This window comes from Ailuropoda melanoleuca, chromosome 6, assembly GCF_002007445.2.
Source record: "Ailuropoda melanoleuca isolate Jingjing chromosome 6, ASM200744v2, whole genome shotgun sequence".
Taxonomy (NCBI): Eukaryota; Metazoa; Chordata; class Mammalia; order Carnivora; family Ursidae; genus Ailuropoda; species Ailuropoda melanoleuca.
Window position 1 is genome coordinate 80,867,736 of NC_048223.1, and position 23,397 is coordinate 80,891,132.

Consider the following 23,397-nt stretch of genomic DNA (forward strand, 5'->3'; position numbering starts at 1 on the left):
CCCTGCTTCTCTTTCTCTCTCTGACCCTCACCTCTGCATCACCCCCACCCCCAGTCTCACTTGCCCTTCCCAACAATCAGGACTTCGTAAGGATTCCTGGAAACCAGGCTGGGAACGAAACCTCAGGGTGTCTGCGGTCCTGTCTTGCAGAGTTAAGAACCGGATGGGGACTACATGGAGCATGGAAGGTGACAAGAACATCATGTGGAGGAAGCACAGGGCAGGGCTAGAGGCCACAGACCTACGTTTTCTGGTAATCGCTCAGTGGGGGAAAACCTACCTGTTTTACAATTTGTGGTGTATCTCTGACACAAACCAGCCCTGCGATCACCCCTGGAACCAGGATTGGCCAGCACAGAAGGAGGACTTACGGAAGGGGTGATGGGCTTTAGTGAGCTACACCTTTTAGTGAGCTCGCCCTTTAGTGAGCTACCCCTTGCTCCCAGGGGCTCATACTGACTCTAAGAACACTTTCCAGGTGAGTGGATGGCACATGCCGCGCACGCAGTGACAGTAATCCTTCAGAGGCCGCTGTGACAGAGGCCTGGGGGCTGTTGATCAGCTGCTCTCGTTCGATCCAGGAGTGTTTCTGAGAATATGGGAAAGAGTGGCTAGACTGCACTTCGCCTCAGCAGCCCTCCTGGAAAGATAATTTCCCTCACTGATTTTGGACAAATAAGAGCGGCCGTGAACTTAACCGTCCCTCTTGAATGTCAGTGCAGGCACCCAGCTGCTCCGTGTGCCTGGCTGAGGGCAGATTCACACACGCGGACAGCCCAAGGGTGGAGGGCATACTGTGGTGGCTGCAAAGTTTTAGGAAGTCCTGTCTCTCAGTTCCAAAGCAGGCTGAGGGACCCCAAGGAGAAGACCAACATGCCCCCTACCCGAGTCTACTCCGTCTATATCACGTAGCTGAAAACGTCTGTTTTGTCTGAAAGAAGTATTTTAAGGCAGATGGAACCAGCAGCCTACTCTTGCAAAAACAAAATCTTACGAGCACCCACAGAGGGCTTAAAACTTACTAGAGCCCAGTTCTCCCTTAACCTTGCGACAATAAGTCTCTTTAGCCTCCCACACACCATCTAGCAATTTCCAGTTACTATGCTTTCTGAATGCAAAAAACTCTAACACTTAATGTTCTTATTTTAAATAGCTCTAGCTTATTATATCCAAATGGTCTATGGCTCAAGGGCCTTTCCCAGTCAGCTTCTGCCCGGTGGGGTGAGACCTCCCTGTGAGGTGGCATGGCATCAACCCCACCACTCTCGAGCAGAGGGCACTGAGGGGCTCAGGGAGGTCATGGGCTTGGCCAAGGGGACAGGCCTCTCTATGAAGTTGGATGCTTTCTCTGAAGACTGCTCTTGGGCAGGGGGTTTTGCAATGTCATCTCTGCCCATTGGTGATTTCTGTCTCCTTGGAGCCCAGCTAACCAAGGGGCTGCTTGAGATCCATCACACTCTGGCTAGCCCTTGTTCATGAACGTGGCTCTCTCCTGATGACTGCTCTTATGGGCCAACTCTCTTCCTTCTCCTCGAGAAAGTATGGAATACGTGAGGGGTACTGTGTCCTTCAGTCATCATCCTACACAGAAAGGATTTTTATTAATTTATAAGCTCTTAAAAGTTTTCAAGAAACTCTTCTTAAAGGGAAGCTCTCCGGGTTTACTTACTGATTGTGAGATGGAGACCACCCTTTAAGGTAGTCAGTGACTGCTAACCAGAGGTGGGACTCAGACTGCGGCGGGCAGTGGGACAATCTCTCCTGGCACGGCTCGGCTCAACAGAGGCCCTCACACCTGCTGCTGCCTCATCTCCCCTCTGTGTCATTCAGTGCAGAGAGCCTCTTTCACATGGGTGACTTCCTCCCCCAGCCTACTCGCCTCACTGTGGTTGTGTTCTTCAGGGCAAGCTACTGATTGCCAGCTGTTCAAGGCTGCCCCACTGCTGGTGCAGTGAAACTGCAGGGAGAGCCGAAGGCTGAGCAGACCCAGGGGATTTTCATCTGAGCAACTCTGCACGCACGAGTCAAAGAACACGCACCTAAAACCATTCCCCAGCTTAGGCACTGGAAATGAGGTGTTTTAGCTACCACCCAAATGGACATACTTCCAGTGGCTTTGCTGAAAGGAACGATTTTCCTTACCCAAAAGTTAGGGTGGATTTTCTGAAAGTTAGGTCAAAAAAAAAAAAAAAAAGCTCACTCTGTAGAAATGAAAACTGAGATAAGCTACTAAGAGTTCAGCTGAATCAACCCATGCATACTTAAAACGAACTCACAACATGGCAGGCAATTAATCACACGGTTAACCAGCAGTTATGTTCTTACACTCACTGCACAGCACAGCTGCAAGCACGGGCAGCGGCCTCTGGTGGGCCTCAGCTCTGGCACAGGCTGGGGCTGGAGAACCCAGGATGGGCTCAGACACATCTGTCCTGGCCAGTGGATTTTGGACCTGAGTTCATCAGATTGTGAGCCCCTGGAGGGCATGGACACAGTTAGTAATCTCTGAGGCGTGTGACACGTATTGAGGGCTAGAAGGAGTGCTCCCTGAGGAAGCACACACTGCGGGTCAGGGGGGCACCCGTTAGACCCTGTCAAAGGCAAGAAAGGAGCCAGAGTGCTGAACAGAGAAGCCACGTGTGCCAGTGGTGGGGTGGAAGCCTGCCGAGTCCACGGCTGGCCAAGAGCCGGACTGCTGCAGACTTCACCCGTTATGCTCAGCATTCCCAGCATGCTCAGTGTGGTACCTCGTTATATTTCTCATAGCCTGTCTCAGTTAAGGTCTTGGAGGATAAACAAAAAAGCAAATAAAGTGAACATAATCATGTATAAAAACCAAATCACAATTCTAATGTGTTAAAAAAAAAGGAATAAAATTTATTAAAAAAAAACAAAACAAAACACAGGCACTCAAAGCCCAGCCATACTCTGGATTTTAAACTTATTAAAATCTGGAAGAGTCTCTTTTTCCCCTTTCACACCTCAACATATGAAAAGAGTCAAGAGCTTCTAAAACATTCTTATTTAAGTTTCGCTTTACTGCTGTCATTTCTGATATACTGAAAGGGACAGATTCCTGACAATTCAGTGCTGCATTTGAGTCACTGATCGGTACACAAAGGGAACCATTTATTGGTTTCTGTATCCCTCTGCTTTTGATCATAGCCATGATTATAAACAGGAAGGAGCTGCTTGAGCAGATCAGTGAAATTAAAAAAACAAACAAACAAAAAACCCAACAAACTGAAAAACCTTAAGAGGATATCAAGGTAACAGCTCCCTGGAAGAAGGAGGCTGGCTGACTGAATGAACTTCGGACCCACTATGGTTAAGAGGAAGAGCAATTTAAAACACCACCACTAGGGGGCGCCTGGCTGACTCAGTCAGTAGAGCAGGTGACTCTTCATCTCCAGGTTATGGGTTCCAGCCAGGAATTGGTGGAGAGATTACTTACAAATAAAATCTTTAAAAAACAAAAATAAAAATAAAACACCACCATTAGGAAAAATCGCTAGGATTCACAATGATTGTGGGAAGAGCTCATCCCTCAAGATGGGGAAGTGTGTAAAGGGGTTGATAGGGAGAAGGTTAAAAAAATAATCAGTTCTCTAAAGGAAGTATTTTTCTTCTAGCAGGGAAACACTCAGGTGAGAGACATACACTAAGAAAGACATGACATAAATTCCTCATGTTGGCTGGTGAAATTCTGCCTGGGCCAGTCCTGAAATTTTTAACAAAGGAACACTCTTAACACCCCCCAAGCTGGGTACGCCCCCCCAGCAGCAGAACTCACCTGCAGGAAGCTGTCCTGGCAGCAGAGGAACTCAGTCTTCTTCATGATCGACTCAGTGGTCAGGACCAGTTCATTTTTACTTAGCGCAGGCTCACTCTGACACGGGAAGACTGCCTCGAGTATCGAAAGGAGACAGTGTGATGTGTATGGGGGTGACCAACGGTGGGGGGCAATATTAAGTGAAAGAATTTATAAGAGACAAAATTACTTTTCTCGGCACAAGCTTTTACACCAAGCTGTGATTTTTTTTTTCTTTCAAAACATATTTTACATTCCACGTTTAGTATGAAGGTGAATACAGGATAACCCCACTCCACCTCCTACAAAGACTTGTGGAATAGTGGGTATTGTTCCATTACTCCTCAACCTTCACCCCACCCCAGATTAGCATTAAAAATATATATTGTTGTTTTAAAAAAACCCAAACATTTCAGGAGTGAAAATCCCATCCCCAAGCTCATGGGATTTCCCCAAAGTTTAAAGGGCCGCATATTACCCTAATATATGGGCAAGTCACTATGTATTTGATCTATACTTTACCGATGGTTTGCCTTTGCTATAAACGATGCTGGAAAAATACTCTTGGCACATTTAGATCATTTTTGTAAGGCCAATTTCTATAAGTGGAACTACTGGGCCAAAAGACACCCACATTTAAATTCCGATCAGTACTGTCAAACTACCTTCCGAAAAGGTTGTTCTAAAATTATATACCCAGTTAAAGTATGTGCTTTAGTAAAAGTTTAAAGTAAAGCTTGCTTCTCAACACCCACGACTTTTAACACTGGCCCATAATACGCTTCACTAGACAGGGAGAAACTCAAAGCCCTCTTCTGCGGATTCAATCACTACCAATGCTAGACCCTGAAACTGAAAAAGTATTTTCCCTTAATATTTGGGAAAATTATGCAGAGTAACACAAGAAGAAAAATACTAACCCAGCAGCTGGGGAGATATAACTGAGGCATGAACTGCGTGTGAAACTCCAGAGGACACCTCCATTCTAAACATACATCCTCAGAAACACTCTAACCCCAGATATAATGCTAAATCTTACTTTGATGTTGTCCAGAACTCTTTTGAACTCTAATGGTTCATCTTTTCCCTCCATAGCTGCAGGATCCAAGCCATCTCCTCCGTAAATGAACTGGATAATATCACCCGTAGAGCTTCGGACTGTCAGATCATACTGGGAGCAAAGATCTTCAAGGGATTTGACAAGCCTTCTCTAAAGGAAAAGAAGAAGAGGAACCAAACGCTCAGCTGCTTTGAGAAGAATAGTCACGTGTGCAGAGGATGGGATCTGCAACACTAAGTTTCAAGGTTACTAGTACTTTCATCAGTTAAAACGTTTTAAAATACAAATCTTAAAAAAAAAAAAAAAGAGTCCTTGGACACTCAGAACAACAAGCTCCAAGTGGCCCGACAGCCGGTGCAGGGGTTTTAAAATATGCTCCAGGGGCGCCTGGGTGGCGCAGTCGTTAAGCGTCTGCCTTCGGCTCGGGGCGTGATCCCAGCGTTCTGGGATTGAGCCCCACATCAGGCTCCTCCGCTATGAGCCTGCTTCTTCCTCTCCCACTCCTCCTGCTTGTGTTCCCTCTCTCCCTGGCTGTCTCTCTCTGTCGAATAAATAAATAAAATCTTTAAAATAAAATAAAATAAAATAAAATAAAATAAAATAAAATATGCTCCAACCTCACGCACTCTAGTGTATTTTTGAATACATGCAGTTGTAGCCTCATCACCCCCAAAGGACTCTGCAAACACTAGCTACTTTCCTAGGCTGTTCTGCCTTCCCTCTCTTTCTCCCTAAGGTATAAATTAATGCAATAGCTTTGCATTTCTAAACACAACTTAATCCAGGACCCCCATGGACTTCAATATGAATTACAGAGGACCAGGTGCAGGCCCTCTTCTGGGACATGGGGGCAAGAAAAGAGAACAGGGGCAGCATTGTGTCTGAGCCAGCGGGCTGCAGCCATTTCTCAAATATGCTTAGGGAGAACCTTCCACCAGCAGAACACTCCAGCTAGCAATGTGATGGTGGCTCAGTGAATTAAAGAGAGCGAAATCTTCCTCCAGGCAACTTCAAAGCAAAAATGCCCTCATGCCAAAACAAATTTGTTCTAGGTTAACACACTGCTCTGGGAAAGTCATACTCCCTACTTCAAAAAGGTAAAGTCAAAAAGTAAAGTCAAAAGACATTCTGGCAAGAGTGGTGAAAAGCATTTCACAGTCCATTGGGGTTCTGACAAAAGCAGCACACTCCCAAACTGAACGGCAATGTCCCATCCAAAGATAATTAAAAGGGAAGTATCGATAAGGATACACACATACAGGAGACGTTATGGACATAGCTGTCTACTGACTTGAGTCTGTTCCCACCCGCATCAACCTTGTTTATTCCGGCTCCCTCAGCCACATCCCTGCTTTATCAGTCCTGCTCTCCCACCCTGCAAAGGGCTGTGCTTCTCAAACTGGGGTTCACAGGGGGAGACAGTGTACACAAAGCCACAGTGAGCACATGGCCCAGCAACTGGGAGATTTAACTTTATCTGGTATTAGGAGACAAAAACATTGAAAAAATGTAAAAGCAAACACAGATCATAGAGGACAGAGTAGAAAATGATAATTAGAGAATGAAAAGAAATCCTGTACTTGTGGTCTTATGGAAAAACAAAGTTGGGATGTGTTCTCGCTCCTCTGCCATCCGGGGTATTTTTACGGCAGTTGGAAGCATAGGCATTGGGAAACCCTCTAGTTTCGTTCTGGCCTTGAGCCTATTATTCTGGAACTGTGCAAACCATGGAGAAAGAGCCATCCCTCCAAGTGGCCAAGCACTCTGCCGGCACTGGAGTAAGTTCCTGGCGTCAGTTAAAATTCTCCTAATAATGGGTTACACAAATAGTTCCCACGTGAGAAGCAGAGTCCTCTCGACAATCGGGAGGTACCATCATCCCCGTTTTCATGTATCAGGACACAGAGGCCCTGTGAGGCTCAATGATGTGTCCCCGGATGCACTTCCAGTCCACGTTCTCAGCAAAGCTTTGGTGTGTGCGGCTCTGGCCTGATCTGAATGGCTGGAGGCACACGGGATGAAGCGAACACATTACCTTTTCAGGCTGTTTATTTCTAGGGCATCTGCGTTTCTCATTTTCTCCTTTTAAATACTTAGACCCGATACATTACAGCTCACGTACAAAATACGTAAACACTCAGCAGTCAAAATTCTCAGAACCCTGTCCTGCTCTGCCGTAAACGGCCTACATCTCTTCAAATTACCTGCATGTACCCCGTTTCAGCGGTCTTCACAGCTGTGTCGACGAGACCTTCCCGGCCAGCCATTGTGTGGAAGAAAAACTCCGTTGGTGTCAAACCAGAATAAAAGCTATTAGCCACAAAGCCTTTGGCAGCTGGAAGCTAAAGAGAGGCAGGGGAAAAAAGAAAAATCAGACAAAAACCCTGCAAGTTCCACAACTTCAAAACCCATTCAAATCACAAAATGCCCCACCTTCAGACTATAAATACCTGGTCAGTGCACTCTCACGAAGGGGCAGACTTTCTAAGCCCTTCTTAAAGAAGGAATAACTTGGCATAAACTATCCTTCCCAGAGACAAGCGAGGGTGAGGTCCCCGTCAGGGCTGGTGCTCGTGCCAGTGGCAGGCAAGTGGACCAAGAAGTTCTGGATGCCTCTAGCCTCTCCTTTGAACTCGTCAGGCTCCCTTAGAACTCTGAGCCTGTCATGCATGGCAGGCATCATTCCAATGACCACTTGGCTGCCTGACTTTCTAGTGAATTTTGATCTTGGACAGAGACCCTAAAATGTTCCTGGAGCTGTCTGGATATAGACAGTACTATACACTCTCAGGACAGCAATCCTGTCTCCCCAGGAGGGGCTGGACAGAAATCCCGCAGGCCCATGGGACAGGAGCAGCTGGGACATCCGTGCTTCAATGGGAGTAAGAGCTGACTCCAAATCCAGAATCTGAGTGACCAAACCTGCTCTAAGTTCCTCAACTAGATTGAATAGTTGTCTGCCCCTGAGTTCCAGAAAAAGCCCAGCACAGATTTGTCTATCCTTGTCTATCTCTGCTTTTATTAGCGCTCAAACCACCAAGGCCAATGAAATGCAGAAGTCATTTAAAAACTGAGTTCGAGGAGCACCTGGGTGGCTCAGATGTTAGGCGTCTGCCTTGGGCTTGGGTCAGGATCGGGACTGAGCCCCGCGTTGGGCTCCCTGCTCAGTGGGGAGCCTGCTTCTCCCTCTGCCTGCTGCTCCCCCTACTTGTGCTCGCTCTCTGTCAAATAAAAAAAATCTTAAAAAACCAAAACAAAACACCAAAAAACAAAACTGAGTTTGAAGGGCACCTGGGTGGCTCAGTCAGTTAAGTGTCTGCCTTTTGATTTTGGCTCAGGTCATGATCTTGGCTCAGGTCGTGATCGCAGGGCTGTGAGACCAAGCCGCGCGTCAGGCTCTGTGCTAGGTGCGCAGGCTGCTTAGGACTCTCTCTCCGTCTGCCCCTCCCCCACTCACAAGCACAAGCATGTACTCTCTACCTAAACCAACCAACCAACCAACCAACCAACCAACCAACCAACCAAAAAACTGAGTTTGAGAAGTCGAGAGGAGAATCTGGAGAATCTTGGTTGTTTTAATGTGGTTCCTATCATCACAATTTTAAAATCATCACAGTTTGAAGTCAGTATCCCCAAAATAAGCATACAGATTGATCACGCATGAGGTAACCTTACAGTCTGATTACTGAACGTAAGCTGGATAAGACCCTGAACTCCTCCTTCTTGGAGAGAAAACAAAGAAGTGGGCGTTGATCCGGTTTTATAGCTGTGGGTCTAACAAGGCTCCTACATGACTGAGTCGGGGATGAAGAGGGAAGACCTCCTCTGGGAGCAGCCTGGTTGGGGCACGTGCTCCGGTTCCTCTCCTGTGCCGTTGGCCGCCCTTCAAAGTTTTGCCTGAGCCACTACACTTACCTTCGAGTGTTTTTCAAAGTGAGGCAAGGACCTGTTTTCAAAGCCATCTGGAACTCGAGAGCCACTGATGGCCTGCTGTCCCACACAGGCAATCATCTGTGATATGTTAATGAAAGAACCTGGGGAAACAGGTCAGAAATATAACATTCGTTTACCAAAATAACATTAAATGAAGTAAGAGCAGATCGGTGGGATAAAACAGGACTACGACATAGCAGGCTCCCAGTCTAGGGACAGTAAGAGCCAGAAAGAGAATGACACAGGGTAGAGGCCTCAGACAAAGGCAGGAAGAGAGCAGGCTGCGCTCAGAAGGACCCTACTATTTGGACATGAAAAGGGACGAGGGGAGGAATTCCAAAGTTAAGTGGAAGAGTGGGAAGGAAAGACACAGGCATGGGAACATGGGGGTGTGTATATATACCAGGAGCAGGAAGGAGAAAACTGGGGGGAAAGGCAGCAAAGCCAGACTTTATTCTGCTACAAAAGTTGACAGAAATAGAAGCACGGAGGTTTTGAATCAGAGTGCAGTACCACGAAACCTAATGCTTTCAGGTTCTAAATAACTATGAAATGAAAGCATTTTGCCACATCATGAAATATATTAATTCAGAAAATTAAAAAAAAAATAAGATCAAGTTTGCCTGAAGCACCCCTGAGCTCTGAAATCCACACGTGTACAAGTTCCTCCACAGCAGGTAAATCACTACAATGCAAATAATTCAGTCTCTTTCCGTACACATGATTTAAAAAGTGATCCCCTCATAAATGAACGGTCTGAAGTTACGACGTGTACACTTCCTGGCACAACACCTAGCAGCCCATATAGAGAACATGATGACAGCGGCAGCTGGAGGCACACTCACCTTTGGAGCCGCAAAGAGCCATGGTTAGTGGGCTGTTGCTCTTATCCAGTTCCCGGAGGCAGGCGCTGCCGGCGTGGTCTCGGATCACAGACAGCTCCTTCAGGATCAGAGCCTGGCAGGGGGCGGAGAGAGGTGCATGGGGGCTCTGCCAATTACCAACGTTTGATCTGACATTTCATGAAATTCGAAAAAATTTAAGCCAGATGTCAGATTTCCAATTAAGGTTTTCGAACCTCTGAAGACCAAAATGCCTTAACTATAAAGGTCCACATGTTGGGGCACCTGGGTGGCTCAGTCAGTTAAGCGTCTGCCTTTGGCTCAGGTCATGATCACAGGGTCCTGGGACCGAGCCCCACATCAGGCTCCCTGCTCCCTCTGCTGTTTCCCCCCACTTGTACTCTCTGGCTCTCTGTCAAATAAATAAATAAAATCTTAAAAAAAAAAAAAGACCCACATCTTCCACAAGGTTCTAAAATCAGTGCTTAAGGTAAAACTGATTAGTAACAAAACCCCGAAAAATCTTTATTTATTTTAAAAATCCTTTAAGTGGCCCATAAGGTAGAACTTGAATGGCTTTGTGTACAGCAAGCACCCTATAGCACTGTATGTTTGTACGTATGCTACTGCAGACATACACGTCTGCTTAAATAAACGTAGGAAGTATAAGGCAACGTGTAGTATACAGTAAAGGAGAACTGCTGGTACTATTTATAAACTTTACCTCTTGGTTTTTACTTTCCAAGCACACATGTGAATTCCCACAAATTAAGAGTGTGGGAGGAGGTGACTCTACAAGAATATTCTAGTCTGTGAGCCCTTCCACAGGTTGTCCTTCCTCAACTCAAAATTTAGGGTGCTGAATCAGTGACAAGCAGTTTCCACGAAAACCAAAGTGCTGCCGCTGAAAGCCCCAAGTAACCTTCCAGGTAAGTCTGTTTCTCTCTTAAGACTCAGCGAGATTACGAATGAGCTAATGATGAATAGTGCCTACAACTCTGCTTTCTTCCTAGCTCACAAAAAATTCCTTCCATCAGAAAATTTCTTACTGCTTATCTATTCTTCCACGCTTAGGTGAGTTAAAGCCCTGAGCCAGGGGCTGTATACAGGGGAGACCGGAGGGAGCCAGGCAAAATCCTGGTGCAGTCAGACTGCTGACGCAGGCTGTCTGAGAGAGAACGTAGGGCTCGCAGTGGCTGGTGGCCGTTCCGATTCTGACCCTTGCTGGTCAAGTTCTCAGCTAACCTAGTTTCAAATGCGACAGGGGCAGCAGATAGATATGTGACTCTCAGACATGAATCTTCCCTCTTCTGGAGGGACGAAGACCGTCTGTTGATTTTTATTTTATTTTTAAAAGATTTTTATTTTTAAGTAATCTCTATACCTAGCGTGGGGCTCGAACCTACAACCCTGAGATTGAGAGTCACACGCTCTACCGACTGAGCCAAGCAGCGACCCCATCAAAGACCACCCATTTAAAGAGCTGTGGTTGCCAGTCTCTACCGGAGACATGCTAGAAATAGAAAGGGCAGAAGCACGAGCACCAGTTACAGCAGGGGCCTAGGCGTGATGCTGGAACAAGAGCAGCCCCGTGTGGTTGAGCAAGCAGACGGCCATGTTTTCACCACCTAGGAATGTGAGAGCTGCTAGGGATATACAGGATCTGACTGAAGGTCGCCCTCCCCTGGTTAAAGGAACGCGCGCACGCCCAAGCAGCGCCGAGCTGACGTGGGGCTGAAGCCACTGTGTTGACACCTCCCCCCTACCTCCAGAGTCTCCTCAGCGGTGCAGCCAGGCTGCTGCTGCAGCTTGCCTGTGTTCAGGGCTTCGATGTACTCGTCACACTTTTTGTAGCCAGCGTTCAGCAACTCGTACTTCGCCTTCAGCAGTCCCTGACCAGGTGTGACGTCACCAATCCCAATGGAGAATCCCCGGTTTGCTGCAGAACAGTTGGCAGGTGGAGCAGAAAGAGAGAGCTGTGAATGATGGTCAGCCTACCACACGGAAACAAGTTTACACCTTCAAAGAACACGTCACGATCCAATGAAACAAAAACGCATCTCAGCAGTCCCTAGCGAGTTATGTGACAATGACCATGACTCACTGAATTCTGTCAGAGACCTCACAACCCAGCGGGGGGCAAGTCATGTCCCCAACTAACTATAACATAAAGCAGACCAATATTAAAACACTAAAAAGCAGCCGGAGAAAGCCAGCAATGGAAAGTGAGCCACCTGACTTTTTGTTCTAAGACACCATCTTAGAGATGTCTTTCTGCCCACGCCCCCTTCCTTCTTCAGAAATCATTCCAAAACACAGCAAAACCCCACCATTGAGGGAACTACGCCCCACCAACTATCCTAACCCTAACGTATGTAGAAATGGGTGGACAAGAGGCACTTGGCCTAGTAGGGTGGGGAAGGGATGCTTAAGAGTGGCTACGGAAATGAGGACCCACAAGTCTGGAAAGGCTTAGAAACTGTACCACCAGCTTCTGCAGATGCTGGGGATAACATATGTGTTGGAAATAAGGAAACCTGGGGGAAAATCAGTATTTTCCTGAGGGAGACGGGAGTTCAGTAATGGAATTAGAAAGCTCTGGACTCTTGACAGATGAGGACGACTGGAAAGCAGGGCACAAGGGACACTATATTCCATGGCTGTGATCCCTTGGCCCCTTTTCCTGTCCAGCTCCCAGAAGCCTGGCAAGCAAGTCTCAGCCAGTGGTGGGGGGACGGGGGGACTGAGACTGGAAGATATGTCCCTGGAGAAACCAAGCCTCCCTAGAGAAAAGCATTACTGATAGGGATATTTGGCAGTTCCTCAATAAAAATGTTGGCTTGCAGCTCAATCAAGGAACAAAGAAGCCCATCAACCAACAGGCTCCATTTATTTTTTAAAGATTTTATTTATTTATTTGACAGAGAGAGAGGCAGCGAGAGAAGGAACACAAGCAGGGGGAGTGGGAGAGGGAGAAGCAGACTTCCCGCTGAGCAGGGGGCCTGATGCGGGGCTCTATCCCAGAATGCTAGGATCATGACCTGAGCCAAAGGCAGACGCTTAACAACTGAGCCACCTAGGCGCCCCCAACAGGCTCCATTTCTTTTCTTTCTTTTTTTTTTTTTTTTTAAAGATTTTATTTATTTATTTGACAGAGATAGACACAGCCAGCGAGAGAGGGAACAAAAGCAGGGGGAGTAGGAGAGGAAGAAGCAGGCTCATAGCAGAGGAGCCTGATGTGGGGCTCGATCCCATAACACCGGGATCATGCCCTGAGCCGAAGGCAGATGCTTAACTGCTGTGCCACCCAGGCGCCCCAACAGGCTCCATTTCTAATCAGTGTTTGGTGTCTCACTCCTAAAAGTAAGAATGGATAGCTATGGACTACCAGATATTTGAGGAATGTCTTTGATGTGAAAGACTAAAGACAACAAATGCACAGAAAAATGAAACTAATGAGAAAATTCAGGGAGCAAATAAAGCTATGAAAAATACTGTGTCTGACAGAGAAGATGTATCTGGAGATCAAGAACAGGGAGCCTTAAAAAAAAAACAACCTGAAAAGCAAAAAACTACACCTACAAATAAGCACAATGGAAAATAAATAAATGATAGTTAAAATTAAAAAAAAAAAAGCAGAACTAATCACTTTAAAAGATAAAAGGAGTGATGCCTGGGTGGCTCAGATGGTTAAGCGTCTGCTTTCAGCTCAGGTTATGATCCCAGGGTCCTGGGATCGAGCCTCACCTCAGGCTCCTTGCTCAGTGGGGAGTCCGCTTCTCCCTCTCCATTTGCCTCTCCCTCAGCTCACATGCACATATGCACACGCGTGCTCTCTTTCTCAAATGAATAAATAAAATCTTAAAAAAAAAAGACAAAAGGAATCCAGAAACAAGGAGATGGACACCAGGGAAAAAAGAAGATACGGCAATCAGAGAGCCAACTAGAAGCTCTACTTATGCAATGAACAGGAATTCCAAAAAGAAAGAACAGAGGTAATTAAGGTGAGAAAATTAGCAGTAACAACAACAACAACAACACAAAAACCAAACCAAACACGAGAAAATTTCCACAACTGAAGGACACATGGTGGCAGATTAAGAGAGCTCACAGAGCGCCCAGCACAATGGAGAGACCCATACCAAGGGTCTACCACTGTGAACTTCCAGAACACCAAAAACAGAGGATTCTCAAAGCTTCCGGAATGAAAAGGCAGATACAACAATGTGAAAACAGGAATAGAAATCCACTTTAACAGCAGCTCCGAGGGCCAGAGTAGAGCAGACCTTCAAAATTCCGAGGAAAGATAGAAATCAATCCACAGTTCTATACACCCAGCCGGAGAATCGATCAAGTGTAGGATGTGAATAAAAATGCTTTTGGGCATGTAAAAATCTGGACNGCTCCGAGGGCCAGAGTAGAGCAGACCTTCAAAATTCCGAGGAAAGATAGAAATCAATCCACAGTTCTATACCCAGCCGGAGAATCGATCAAGTGTAGGATGTGAATAAAAATGCTTTTGGGCATGTAAAAATCTGGATCTAGGGCCTGCTCAAAGCCCGAGGAAACAAAAGAAACAGAATAGTGCAAGGAGAGAAGGAAAAGACTGAGGCCCTAGCAGAGCCGAGTCACAAGGGCCCAGAGGGCTGTGGTCAGAGCTCAGGCACCTGGGAAGCAGCCCATGAAGGCCCTTGGTCTAACGACGCTGTCTGACAGGCAACAGAGAGCTACTACTGCACATGTGGGACAAGAACTCAAGAGCAAATTCAAATCTGAACCAAACTGGTCAGTACTGAGCTAATCTCATGAAGTGAAGGCACAAATGATTTAGCCGGGAGTAAGTCTCCTTTCCTGTGTGCAGGTACGTGTGTGCTGTGTGGGGGTGGGGGAGTTAAAGGTAAAGGAAGGAAACCGCACAGAGCCCCTAACACCTCAGCAAGTACTGCAATAGAACGAGGATGCTGAGATACTCACAGAGGTAGACAGGAGCCAGCCTGGCAAGCCGCGACATCGCATCGGCTGCTTCGCTCTGCCCCCAGTCTCGCAGCAAAATGTAGAAAATGTTGTTCTTGGATCCGGAGCCCAGCGTTCCCTTGTCCATGCTGCCGCTCATCAACTCGCTGTTCTGGATAGTCACATCTGCAAGGGGAAGGATGAACATGCGTGTAGACAAACCATTACTACTTAGCCGCCTTCCAAAACGAACAGGAGGCAGTTGAAAAAAAAGTTCCCATATTGAAAATTAAAGCAGAGAAAATAAAAATTCTCCTAAGAATGTTTGAGGAGTAAAGAGAGAAATCTAGGGACTTTTGAAAAGCCATAAAAAGCCTAGTTAGTTACCTTACAATCCTAACTCCGAAATGTACTACTTGACCCTCATTTCCAACTGTGAACTGAGAATGACAGTATTGATCCCTTGTCATCTTTATGTCACAGGGATATTTTGAGCATCTGATGAAAGAAATCATGTGCAACGAAGTACTCTATAAACGGTAAAGCACGTTGTTATTCACACAAGAGAATGAAAACTAATGGCACCTGGAAGAGCCTATACAACAGAATGAAATTCACATCTAGGAAGAAACAAAGCACAAACTAAAACAAGGAGCCAAAACACCTAAAACACCAGAGAGTGTATTTTCAAAGTAAATTTTCAAAGTAAAAAGTAAAAAAGAAAAAGTAACAGTTATAAACCTGAGAAAAATTGGAGCCCTTCAAAACATCTACTCTTCATGACCAAACAGTAGAAATCTTGACCTTCAGAGACTCCGCAGTTCAGTTCTTCAGTGCAGAGTCCTGGAGATCCATTTCTTGTCACAAGGCCTTGCTAGCAAAGCCCATTCAAAGTCAATGCCATTCAGAGTAGTCTGCTGGGGAATAGCTTTTTAGCAGTCTGTGGGGGAGGCAAAGGAGCTTGTGCCAAAAACCAAATGCTGGCCGAATGGCATTGGTCTGTGGACTGTACTTTGGGTTGAATTAGTCTGGATGACTTGGACGGTTTAACATTAAATCCTCTCATGGTTACACCTGACCTTCATGTTATAAAAAACTTACTGACCAGGAGGCAGGAAAAAAACAGTCCTATTAGTTATACTTTTAGACAATGAACACATTTTTGGATGTAAAATGATAAATTATATGCCTTAAATAATGAGACCCTTGCTGATGGCAAACAAACAAACAAAAAAACCAAAGGGTAGGGACAGAATAAAAGAAATTGCATGGATTTACAGAAACTAGTCACCTAAAACACATGTGGAGCTCTGGAGAAGAACATTCTAATCACTGGATCATGTATCAATGATTTTTTAGAGAAATGGGGAGTCAAAGCTGAGAGGAGAAACACCAACTACATTTCCCCGAAGAATAAACTTCCTGCCTAAGAGAAACCTCGGGTTTCCTTGCTCCGTGAAGGCAGTCATTGGCCACCTGCTTTCCGCCCCCTTCCACCCTGCTGCCTGCACTCACAGGAGTCATTGACACAGAGATCCTCTCCTTTGCCGCAGTACTGCTTGCCCTTGGTTCGGAGGTTGGCCCTCACTGGGTTGTCATCGCTTGGTCTGAGGATGACACTGAAGATCTGCTTTCCCGTCCACAGGGTGACAGGCTGCAGGAGGAAGGAAGCCACAGCATCAGTCGGCTGAGCCTGGTCTCGACGGCAGAGTGCTCGCGGGCTAACCTGCCACCGGCACCCCCAGCGTCCGCACAAACCTTTAGTATTGTCGGGGGTGGGAGGTGAACTTTAATTTTCTCATCCTTGCCAACCAATATTGAAGCAATGATTTGGCAAGCCTTGGCGCGGTCAAAGAAAGTGTCCTTAAGGGTAAGGAGATAGGCACCTACGAATGTTGGAAACAACACAACACAAAGAAACGGAATGAAATTGTGAGAAAAATCACAAGGTTTCAATTTTAAAATGAATTGGGGCTATTACCAAAGGAGTGAATTAAAACATACAGCTGCTTGCTGGCTCTCTCTTCCCACTGGAATCGAAGCTCCTCGAGAAGAGGGACTTTGACTCACTGCCCTATCTCCAACACTCAGAAAAATGTCTAGTGCACCTTAGATCAACAAATGCTGATTCCATGCATAACCAACCAATACAAAATCTCTCAAGTCGATTCACAATCACACTTAGTAAACAAACAACAGAACAGAACACAGGAAATTACACAGCTTTTTAAGTTGTTACGTGATTCGCTGTGAATGAAAATCCTGGTGTTCCAGTCCCCCTTCAAGCGAATTCACAAACACACCTGTTAGAAAATCCTGAATAGCAGCAATTAGTGGTTCTCCATTCCTTGGTGTTACCAGATTTGCTTTAGTCTGAAGGGAAAACAAACACTATGTTAGCCATTCCACCCATACATTCTTTGGATTGCATGACGCAGGCCACGGAACTGCACCACAAAGCCTCCGAACTGCTGTAAATAAATACAGACTAGTCGGGGAGCAGGAAAAAGAGGCTGAGACATGGAAGCCAGGGGTCCCAATCCCAGCTGTTACCAGCTCCTCTTTCCTTTACCTGCCAAGGCGAGACAAGAAATAGGCCTCAGATGTTCTTACCAACACTAAAATCAATACGGAGTGAAGTTGTTTTGGATTCCTCTAAGAACTCCACATGTGTGTAAGACTTCACAGTTATTAATCAATGCACTTCTTCAAAGAAAATTCACTTCTATGAATGATGAGCAGCACTGTTAACTCTGAGGTCTATCAATTTCATACCTCTCCATGATGACGGCACAACTGCTGAACTTCTCTTGGTTAAGACACTGGGTTCTAACAATAATTAACAACAGGATTTAATTAAAATTTAATGAGTGCCTACACTGAGCAAAAAGGGGTGCTAGTTGTTCAGGGCGTAATTAACAAGTCAAAGAATTCTCTATGCATCAGAATGCATCTGCTCAATTTTTGCTGTTGTTGAGATAGAACTCACGGATAAATTTCCTCAGATCTTGATGTGGAGATGCTCGTGTTACTTGTGGGTTGTCTGGGCAACCTCACCTGGAGTAAAAGGCCCTCCAAGGGGCCTCCTTGTGAATGCTGCACAGAACAGTGATCCTCCAACTAGGGCTGGAAGACGGTTGTTCATGCCTGCTTTCAAGAGTCTCTCTGGAGTGGGAGAGGGAGGTGGTCTGGGGCCTGAGCGCATGCAGCTGGGATCTGCATATTTTGCAATTGTCCTGGGTAACTTGGGACTACACTCAGGCTAGAGCCATACCCACTCCACTGAGTAGGAATTGCTGAGTCAATATAGTAGATAATTTTCTTACATGTAATTGAGGGGATTTGTCCCGATGGTAACTAAAGATTCTTCCATCCCAATATCCTTGGAACCTGTGTTTAACTGTTGTCATTTTTAACCAAAGAAATATGTTCTTGTAACGAAATAGATCCCCAGTAGCAAAGTCAATGCTAAAGCCCAACTGGTTGGCGGCATGCCGTTATCACTAGAAACCAGTTACACAGCTGATATCACTGGCAACATTCTACACATTACTTTTTATTACAAAAATAGTTCTTTATAGAAAAAATCTAAAATAGAAACATGTAAAAAAGGTAAAAAAAATAAAAAATCCAAAAAAACATCTCCCTATGGAACTCCCAAACCAAAGAACTGCTGTTATAAGATTTTGGTATATAACCCTTCCAACTTCTGGCTATAAACTTTTTTTTTTTTTTAAAGATTTTATTTATTTATTCGACAGAGAGAGAGAGACAGCCAGCGAGAGAGGGAACACAAGCAGGAGGAGTGGGAGAGGAAGAAGCAGGCTCCCAGCAGAGGAGCCCTGATGTGGGGCTCGATCCCAGAACGCCGGGATCACGCCCTGAGCTGAAGGCAGACGCTTAACGACTGCACCACCCAGGCGCCCTCGGCTATAAACGTTTTTATAAACATAGAAGCAGAGATTTACCAAATAAAATAGGATCATGTCATACACACAGCCTGCTTTTTTAAATAAAAAACAAATCATAAGTAGCTTTCATGCCAATAACTATATAAACTATATCATCATTTTCAAGAGCCGCACAGATTTTGTGGTATGAATGAGACATAATTTAATCTTACCAATTCTTTATTGGTAAGATTGCCTGTTTCTAATATTTTACTATCACAGTTTTGCAACTCTGATTATGTCCTCTGGAGAGCTTATTAGAAAAGAGAGTGCAAGGTCAGAAGGAATGATCAACATGCCATCTGACTGTAGGAGCGCAGAACTCATTCATGGCCGCCCACCCTCCATCATCTCTCGCTGTCCACCAACACCGAACACGGCACTCATCACAACTGCTACAAATACTGAGGCTCATGAGGAAACAGGCTAGCCTCTTGTCATGCCAGTTATGATCATACTACAGGGTCTTTGCACCAGCTGCTCCTCTGCTTGGACTGCTCTTATGCTGACAGTCACGATGCTCATTCTCCCACTTCTTTCAGAAGTTGGCTCAAGTGTCATCATTCCAATGGGCCTCCCTGACCATCCACCATGGAACAGGACCCTCTCATTTTCTTTCCTCCTTGCTGTGCTTTGTTCTTTTCTTCTCAGTACTTACCACCACCTGACCTATTTTATATTTGTTTATACTCCACTTCTCCCTATTTGAATAACGGATGAGAACAAGGACTTTGACTTTCTTATTCTGTGCTGTGTTCCTAGAAGAGTACTGGGCACAGTTGGTGCTCAACGAGCATCAACCAAGTCATTTTAAAAGACTGAGGAGTCTGAAGGAATAATTCAGAAGAAGACAGACTCCAAATGCACAAAGATGGCTACTGAGGGATTCATCCTCATAGCAGAAGAGGGAAAACACCCTAAATTCTCAAGAGAAGGTAAATGAACCTTGGTGTGTTAACCTGGGGAGATACTGTGAAGCCATTATAGTTGTAATTATGAAGACTTTACAACAAAAGGGGGCATTTATCTTTAAATTTATATTTATTAACTTTTTTAAAGGAGGGGAGGGGCTGAGGAAAAAAGGAGAGAGAGAGAGAATCTAAAGCAGGTTCCATGCCCAGTGTAGAGCCCAACGCAGGGCTCGAACTCACAATCCTGAAATCATGACCCAAGCCAAAACCAAGAGTCTGACGCTAAACCAACTGAGCCACCCAGGTGCGCAAATGGGGGCATTTATAGTACAGTAAGCAGTAAAAAGGAAAATAGAGGCTATTACAAACCATGACCAAAACAAGTATCTAAATTCACGGATAAGGAACAAACAGATAAAAAGAGGTGGAAATAAAGAACACAGAGCAGTTGTGACATGTAAAAATCTGACCTTATTTAAGTAACTCCATTATGCCGGAACGTTTGAATAAATAAGAATCATGCTTTAAAAACTGAAGACCACAGTGTATTTTAGCCACATGAATTTCTTAGTAAAGTGTATACACACTTTACCAGAAAAACTATATCAACTTCAGGCGCAAAGAACCCAGGCAGGAGCCAAGAATGCAGCCCCTCCTCCCTGTCCCCACCGAATCGTCCTGTAGTTTAATAGATACACTTGCAGAACTTAATTGTCTTTACTTTAGAATCATACTAACACCCTAAGCTAAAAGATTAAAAAAGCACTGAATCAGAAATGGTGAGAAGCGTTCTGGAGGTAGGAGCACTGACAGCCACAGACAAATCAGCCCATGACACGGAAAACCAGAGTACTGGAACACAGAAAACCTAACCCCTACAGAATGACTTTGTTCAGTGTGTGCTCTAGACAACAAGCAAGCATGTAATATACAGTTGGAAGATTTTTGTTCAGACTGTTCAGTAAAATGTATTAGTACTTAAAGAATTTTCAGCTACGAAAAAATCCACTTATGTAGAATGTCTTATGCTTTTCCCATGATACCCAACAGTCAACATATTGTTATATCCTTGTCTTTTTTACTTTTTAAACATGAACTGGTTTATTCATCCAACACTCTCCAGCAATAAAAAGCAACAAACTGCAACAAATGTACAACTATAGATGATTTTCAAAAGCATGCTGAGTGAAAGGAGAGGTACACAAAAAGACATATATGTATGATTCCACTCACGTGGAGTTTTAGAAAAGACACACCAGATACAAAGCAGGGAAAACATCAGGACGGTATTGCCGCCAGCAGGTGAGGGCATGGTTATAATGGAAAGGCACAAGAAGACACTTCGGGGGTTATAGTAAGGCTCTCTATCTTGACGATAGTCTAATTAATATACATAGCTCTATGCACTTGCCAATGCATACAACAGAATGGTACACTTCACCTTAAAAAGGAAAAATAAGGGGAAAAAACAAACCACTTAAATCTAACTACATGTAGACTGAGGTATTTAGGGAATATACTAAATGTCTGTCACTTACCATTAAATGCTTCCAGATATAAGATGGATTACGGATAGATACAAGGATAGATAGAGGGAACGATATGTGATAAAGCCTAAGAGTGAAACGTAAACTAAAAGATCCAGGGCTTCCACTTGTCTCATCTTTTCACAGCTGGTGCTCGCACAGGTACTTTCCCTTAGAGATGCACATTATAGGCCAGAAGATACTCCTCGACTCCCCACTTGTCACAGACACTCCCTTACACACTATAACGTGCTTTCAAACAGGACCCACTGCCCTTCCCCTCTTTTCAAGCTGTTATACAGAGGCAGGACTGCCACTCTACGTACCCCCATCAGAACAAGGGCCTCTGCTTTAGCTTCCTCCGTTTGAGGAAGATGAAGGTTCATTTCATCACCATCGAAATCCGCATTGTAGGGTGTACAGACACACTCGTTAAATCTGAAGGTCCGGTGCGGCTTGACTTTGGCCTGTGGAATACACACACACACAAAACAAAACAGGAGAGGGACTTAGTCATTTATCCAAAACTTCATGGTTTCAAAACATTAATAAATGGTTTCCTGGAGAACGGGATACTTTAGATTATTAAATTTCTAGTATGTCCTGTCAAGTGAAAACATGTCACTTACGGACTTATTCAAGTAGCTTTATTAGATTAAAACAATGCAATGAGTTTAACACAAGGCAAATACCAACCTAAGAGCCATAAGAAAGGGCTCCCTTGGCCAATGATATCACAGTTTGATATCAAATAGATTCATGGCAGAAGCTGATTAGAACACACTCACTAAATAAAAACCCATGAGTTTATAATGACACTGAAAAAAAGGAAAGCAAAACCACACACAAAACCCAAACCAACCTAGTTGGAAGAAACTGAACATCAAATTTCTCCTCCCCAAACTGATAGTAAAGGAAAAAGAATCAGGCATTTGTGCTGCCTTTCCTTTAGGAATTGTATTTTTGGGTAAGCAAATAGCCCTAGTTTAATAAGACAAAAGTCTTCATTATACAAATGGTAGGTATGAAATGTGAAAGTAATGATACATTAGCAAATCTTCATTTTGCATGAAATAATGTTGGCAACAATCATAAATGGAGGAAACCTTTAGAAAAAAGGTCGACAAGGAACTTTCAAGGGAAGCACCAGGCTGAAGAATCTGATGCCCTAACCTTCTAGCGTATCTAAGAGTGGAGCAGCCAGACAACACGTGTCTTCTGAAATAAGGCAAGAGGAAGTAGCCAGCACCACCTAGGAGCTACTCTTGCCGGAAGTTGAACATGAATATGATCCTGCCTTGAGAACTATTGTCCCGTTTGCTGCAATAAAAGAATGAAGAAACAATGCCATGCATATTAGAGAACACGGGACATTTCACCAGGACAAATGACCTGGCTTTTTCAGCAACAGTAAAATTAAAAGGGGGGGGGGCGCTGTTCCAGATCAAGAGAGATTGAAGACATGTTATCCACGAAATGTCATCTGCAGACTTTGCGTCCAGATTTGGACAAACAAGCTGCGAAAAGACCGTTGAGACGCCTGGGGAAATGTGAACACGCACTGGGTGCTGGACAATACCAAGGAGGGAGTGTTCATTCTGTGTGGTGTGGTAAGGCACTGTGGTTACGTGAGTCTTACAGAAGTAAACTGAACACACACGGAGAAAAGACATGGCATCTGGGGGGCGCCTGGGTGGCTCAGTTGGTTAAGTGACTGCCTTCGGCACAGGTCATGATCCTGGAGTCCCGGGATCAAGTCCCGCACTGGGCTCCCTGCTCAGCAGGGAGTCTGCTTCTCCCTCTGACCCTCCCCCATCTCATGCTCTTCCTCAAATAAATAAAGTCTTAAAAAAAAAAAAGGCCTGGCATCTGGGGCCATCAAAGGAAAAAGGGAAAGAAAACAGGTGTGGCAAAATCTTGAAAATTATTAAATAAAGAGAATGAGAATATAGGAGTTCTTCATAGGATTCTTTCTACTTTTGTATATATTTGAAATTTTTCAAACAAAAACATTTTTATTTTAAGAATGCCCCAAAGCCAAGCAAAAGTTTCTGGAAAGGGAAGGCTTTTGTTCCCCTCCCTAGATCCCCATAATTGTAATCCCAATAATCATAAATTGCTTCTTTGGTATTTCCACACTTAAGTAAAAAAACTGATGAAATGTGTTCATGAAGTGAAAAACTAAATCTAGAAAGACACTACCCGAAGAACCTGTTTAAACACTGTTTGCAAATGCTCATGGATTTAACGGCTTTGGAGATAGGAGAATTTATGAATATTTAGTGAATTAAAGTCCTTCTAATTTCCATTTTAAATCTCCAGAAAAAGGAACTGCTGCTGTTGTAAAACTAAATCACCGAAGAAAATATGCTTTAGGTCTTTGCTGGAGGGCCACTGCAACGAAAAATCTC

At 44.7% G+C, this 23,397-nt stretch overlaps 1 protein-coding gene across 1 annotated transcript in view; it reads right to left on the reverse strand.

Annotated features, from left to right (window-relative positions):
- POLR3A (RNA polymerase III subunit A) overlaps positions 1–23,397 on the reverse strand; it is a 46,172-nt gene that overhangs the window by 8,308 nt on the left and 14,467 nt on the right. The window contains exons 11-21 of the mRNA XM_019798736.2: positions 21,313–21,453; positions 16,903–16,972; positions 16,358–16,485; positions 16,115–16,253; positions 14,621–14,785; positions 11,413–11,585; positions 9,650–9,761; positions 8,787–8,905; positions 7,076–7,213; positions 4,851–5,021; positions 3,794–3,907 (exon numbers count right to left, since the gene is read on the reverse strand). Coding sequence (XP_019654295.1) covers positions 3,794–3,907; positions 4,851–5,021; positions 7,076–7,213; positions 8,787–8,905; positions 9,650–9,761; positions 11,413–11,585; positions 14,621–14,785; positions 16,115–16,253; positions 16,358–16,485; positions 16,903–16,972; positions 21,313–21,453 — 1,470 coding nt within the window. The remainder of the gene's footprint in view (positions 1–3,793; positions 3,908–4,850; positions 5,022–7,075; positions 7,214–8,786; positions 8,906–9,649; positions 9,762–11,412; positions 11,586–14,620; positions 14,786–16,114; positions 16,254–16,357; positions 16,486–16,902; positions 16,973–21,312; positions 21,454–23,397) is intronic.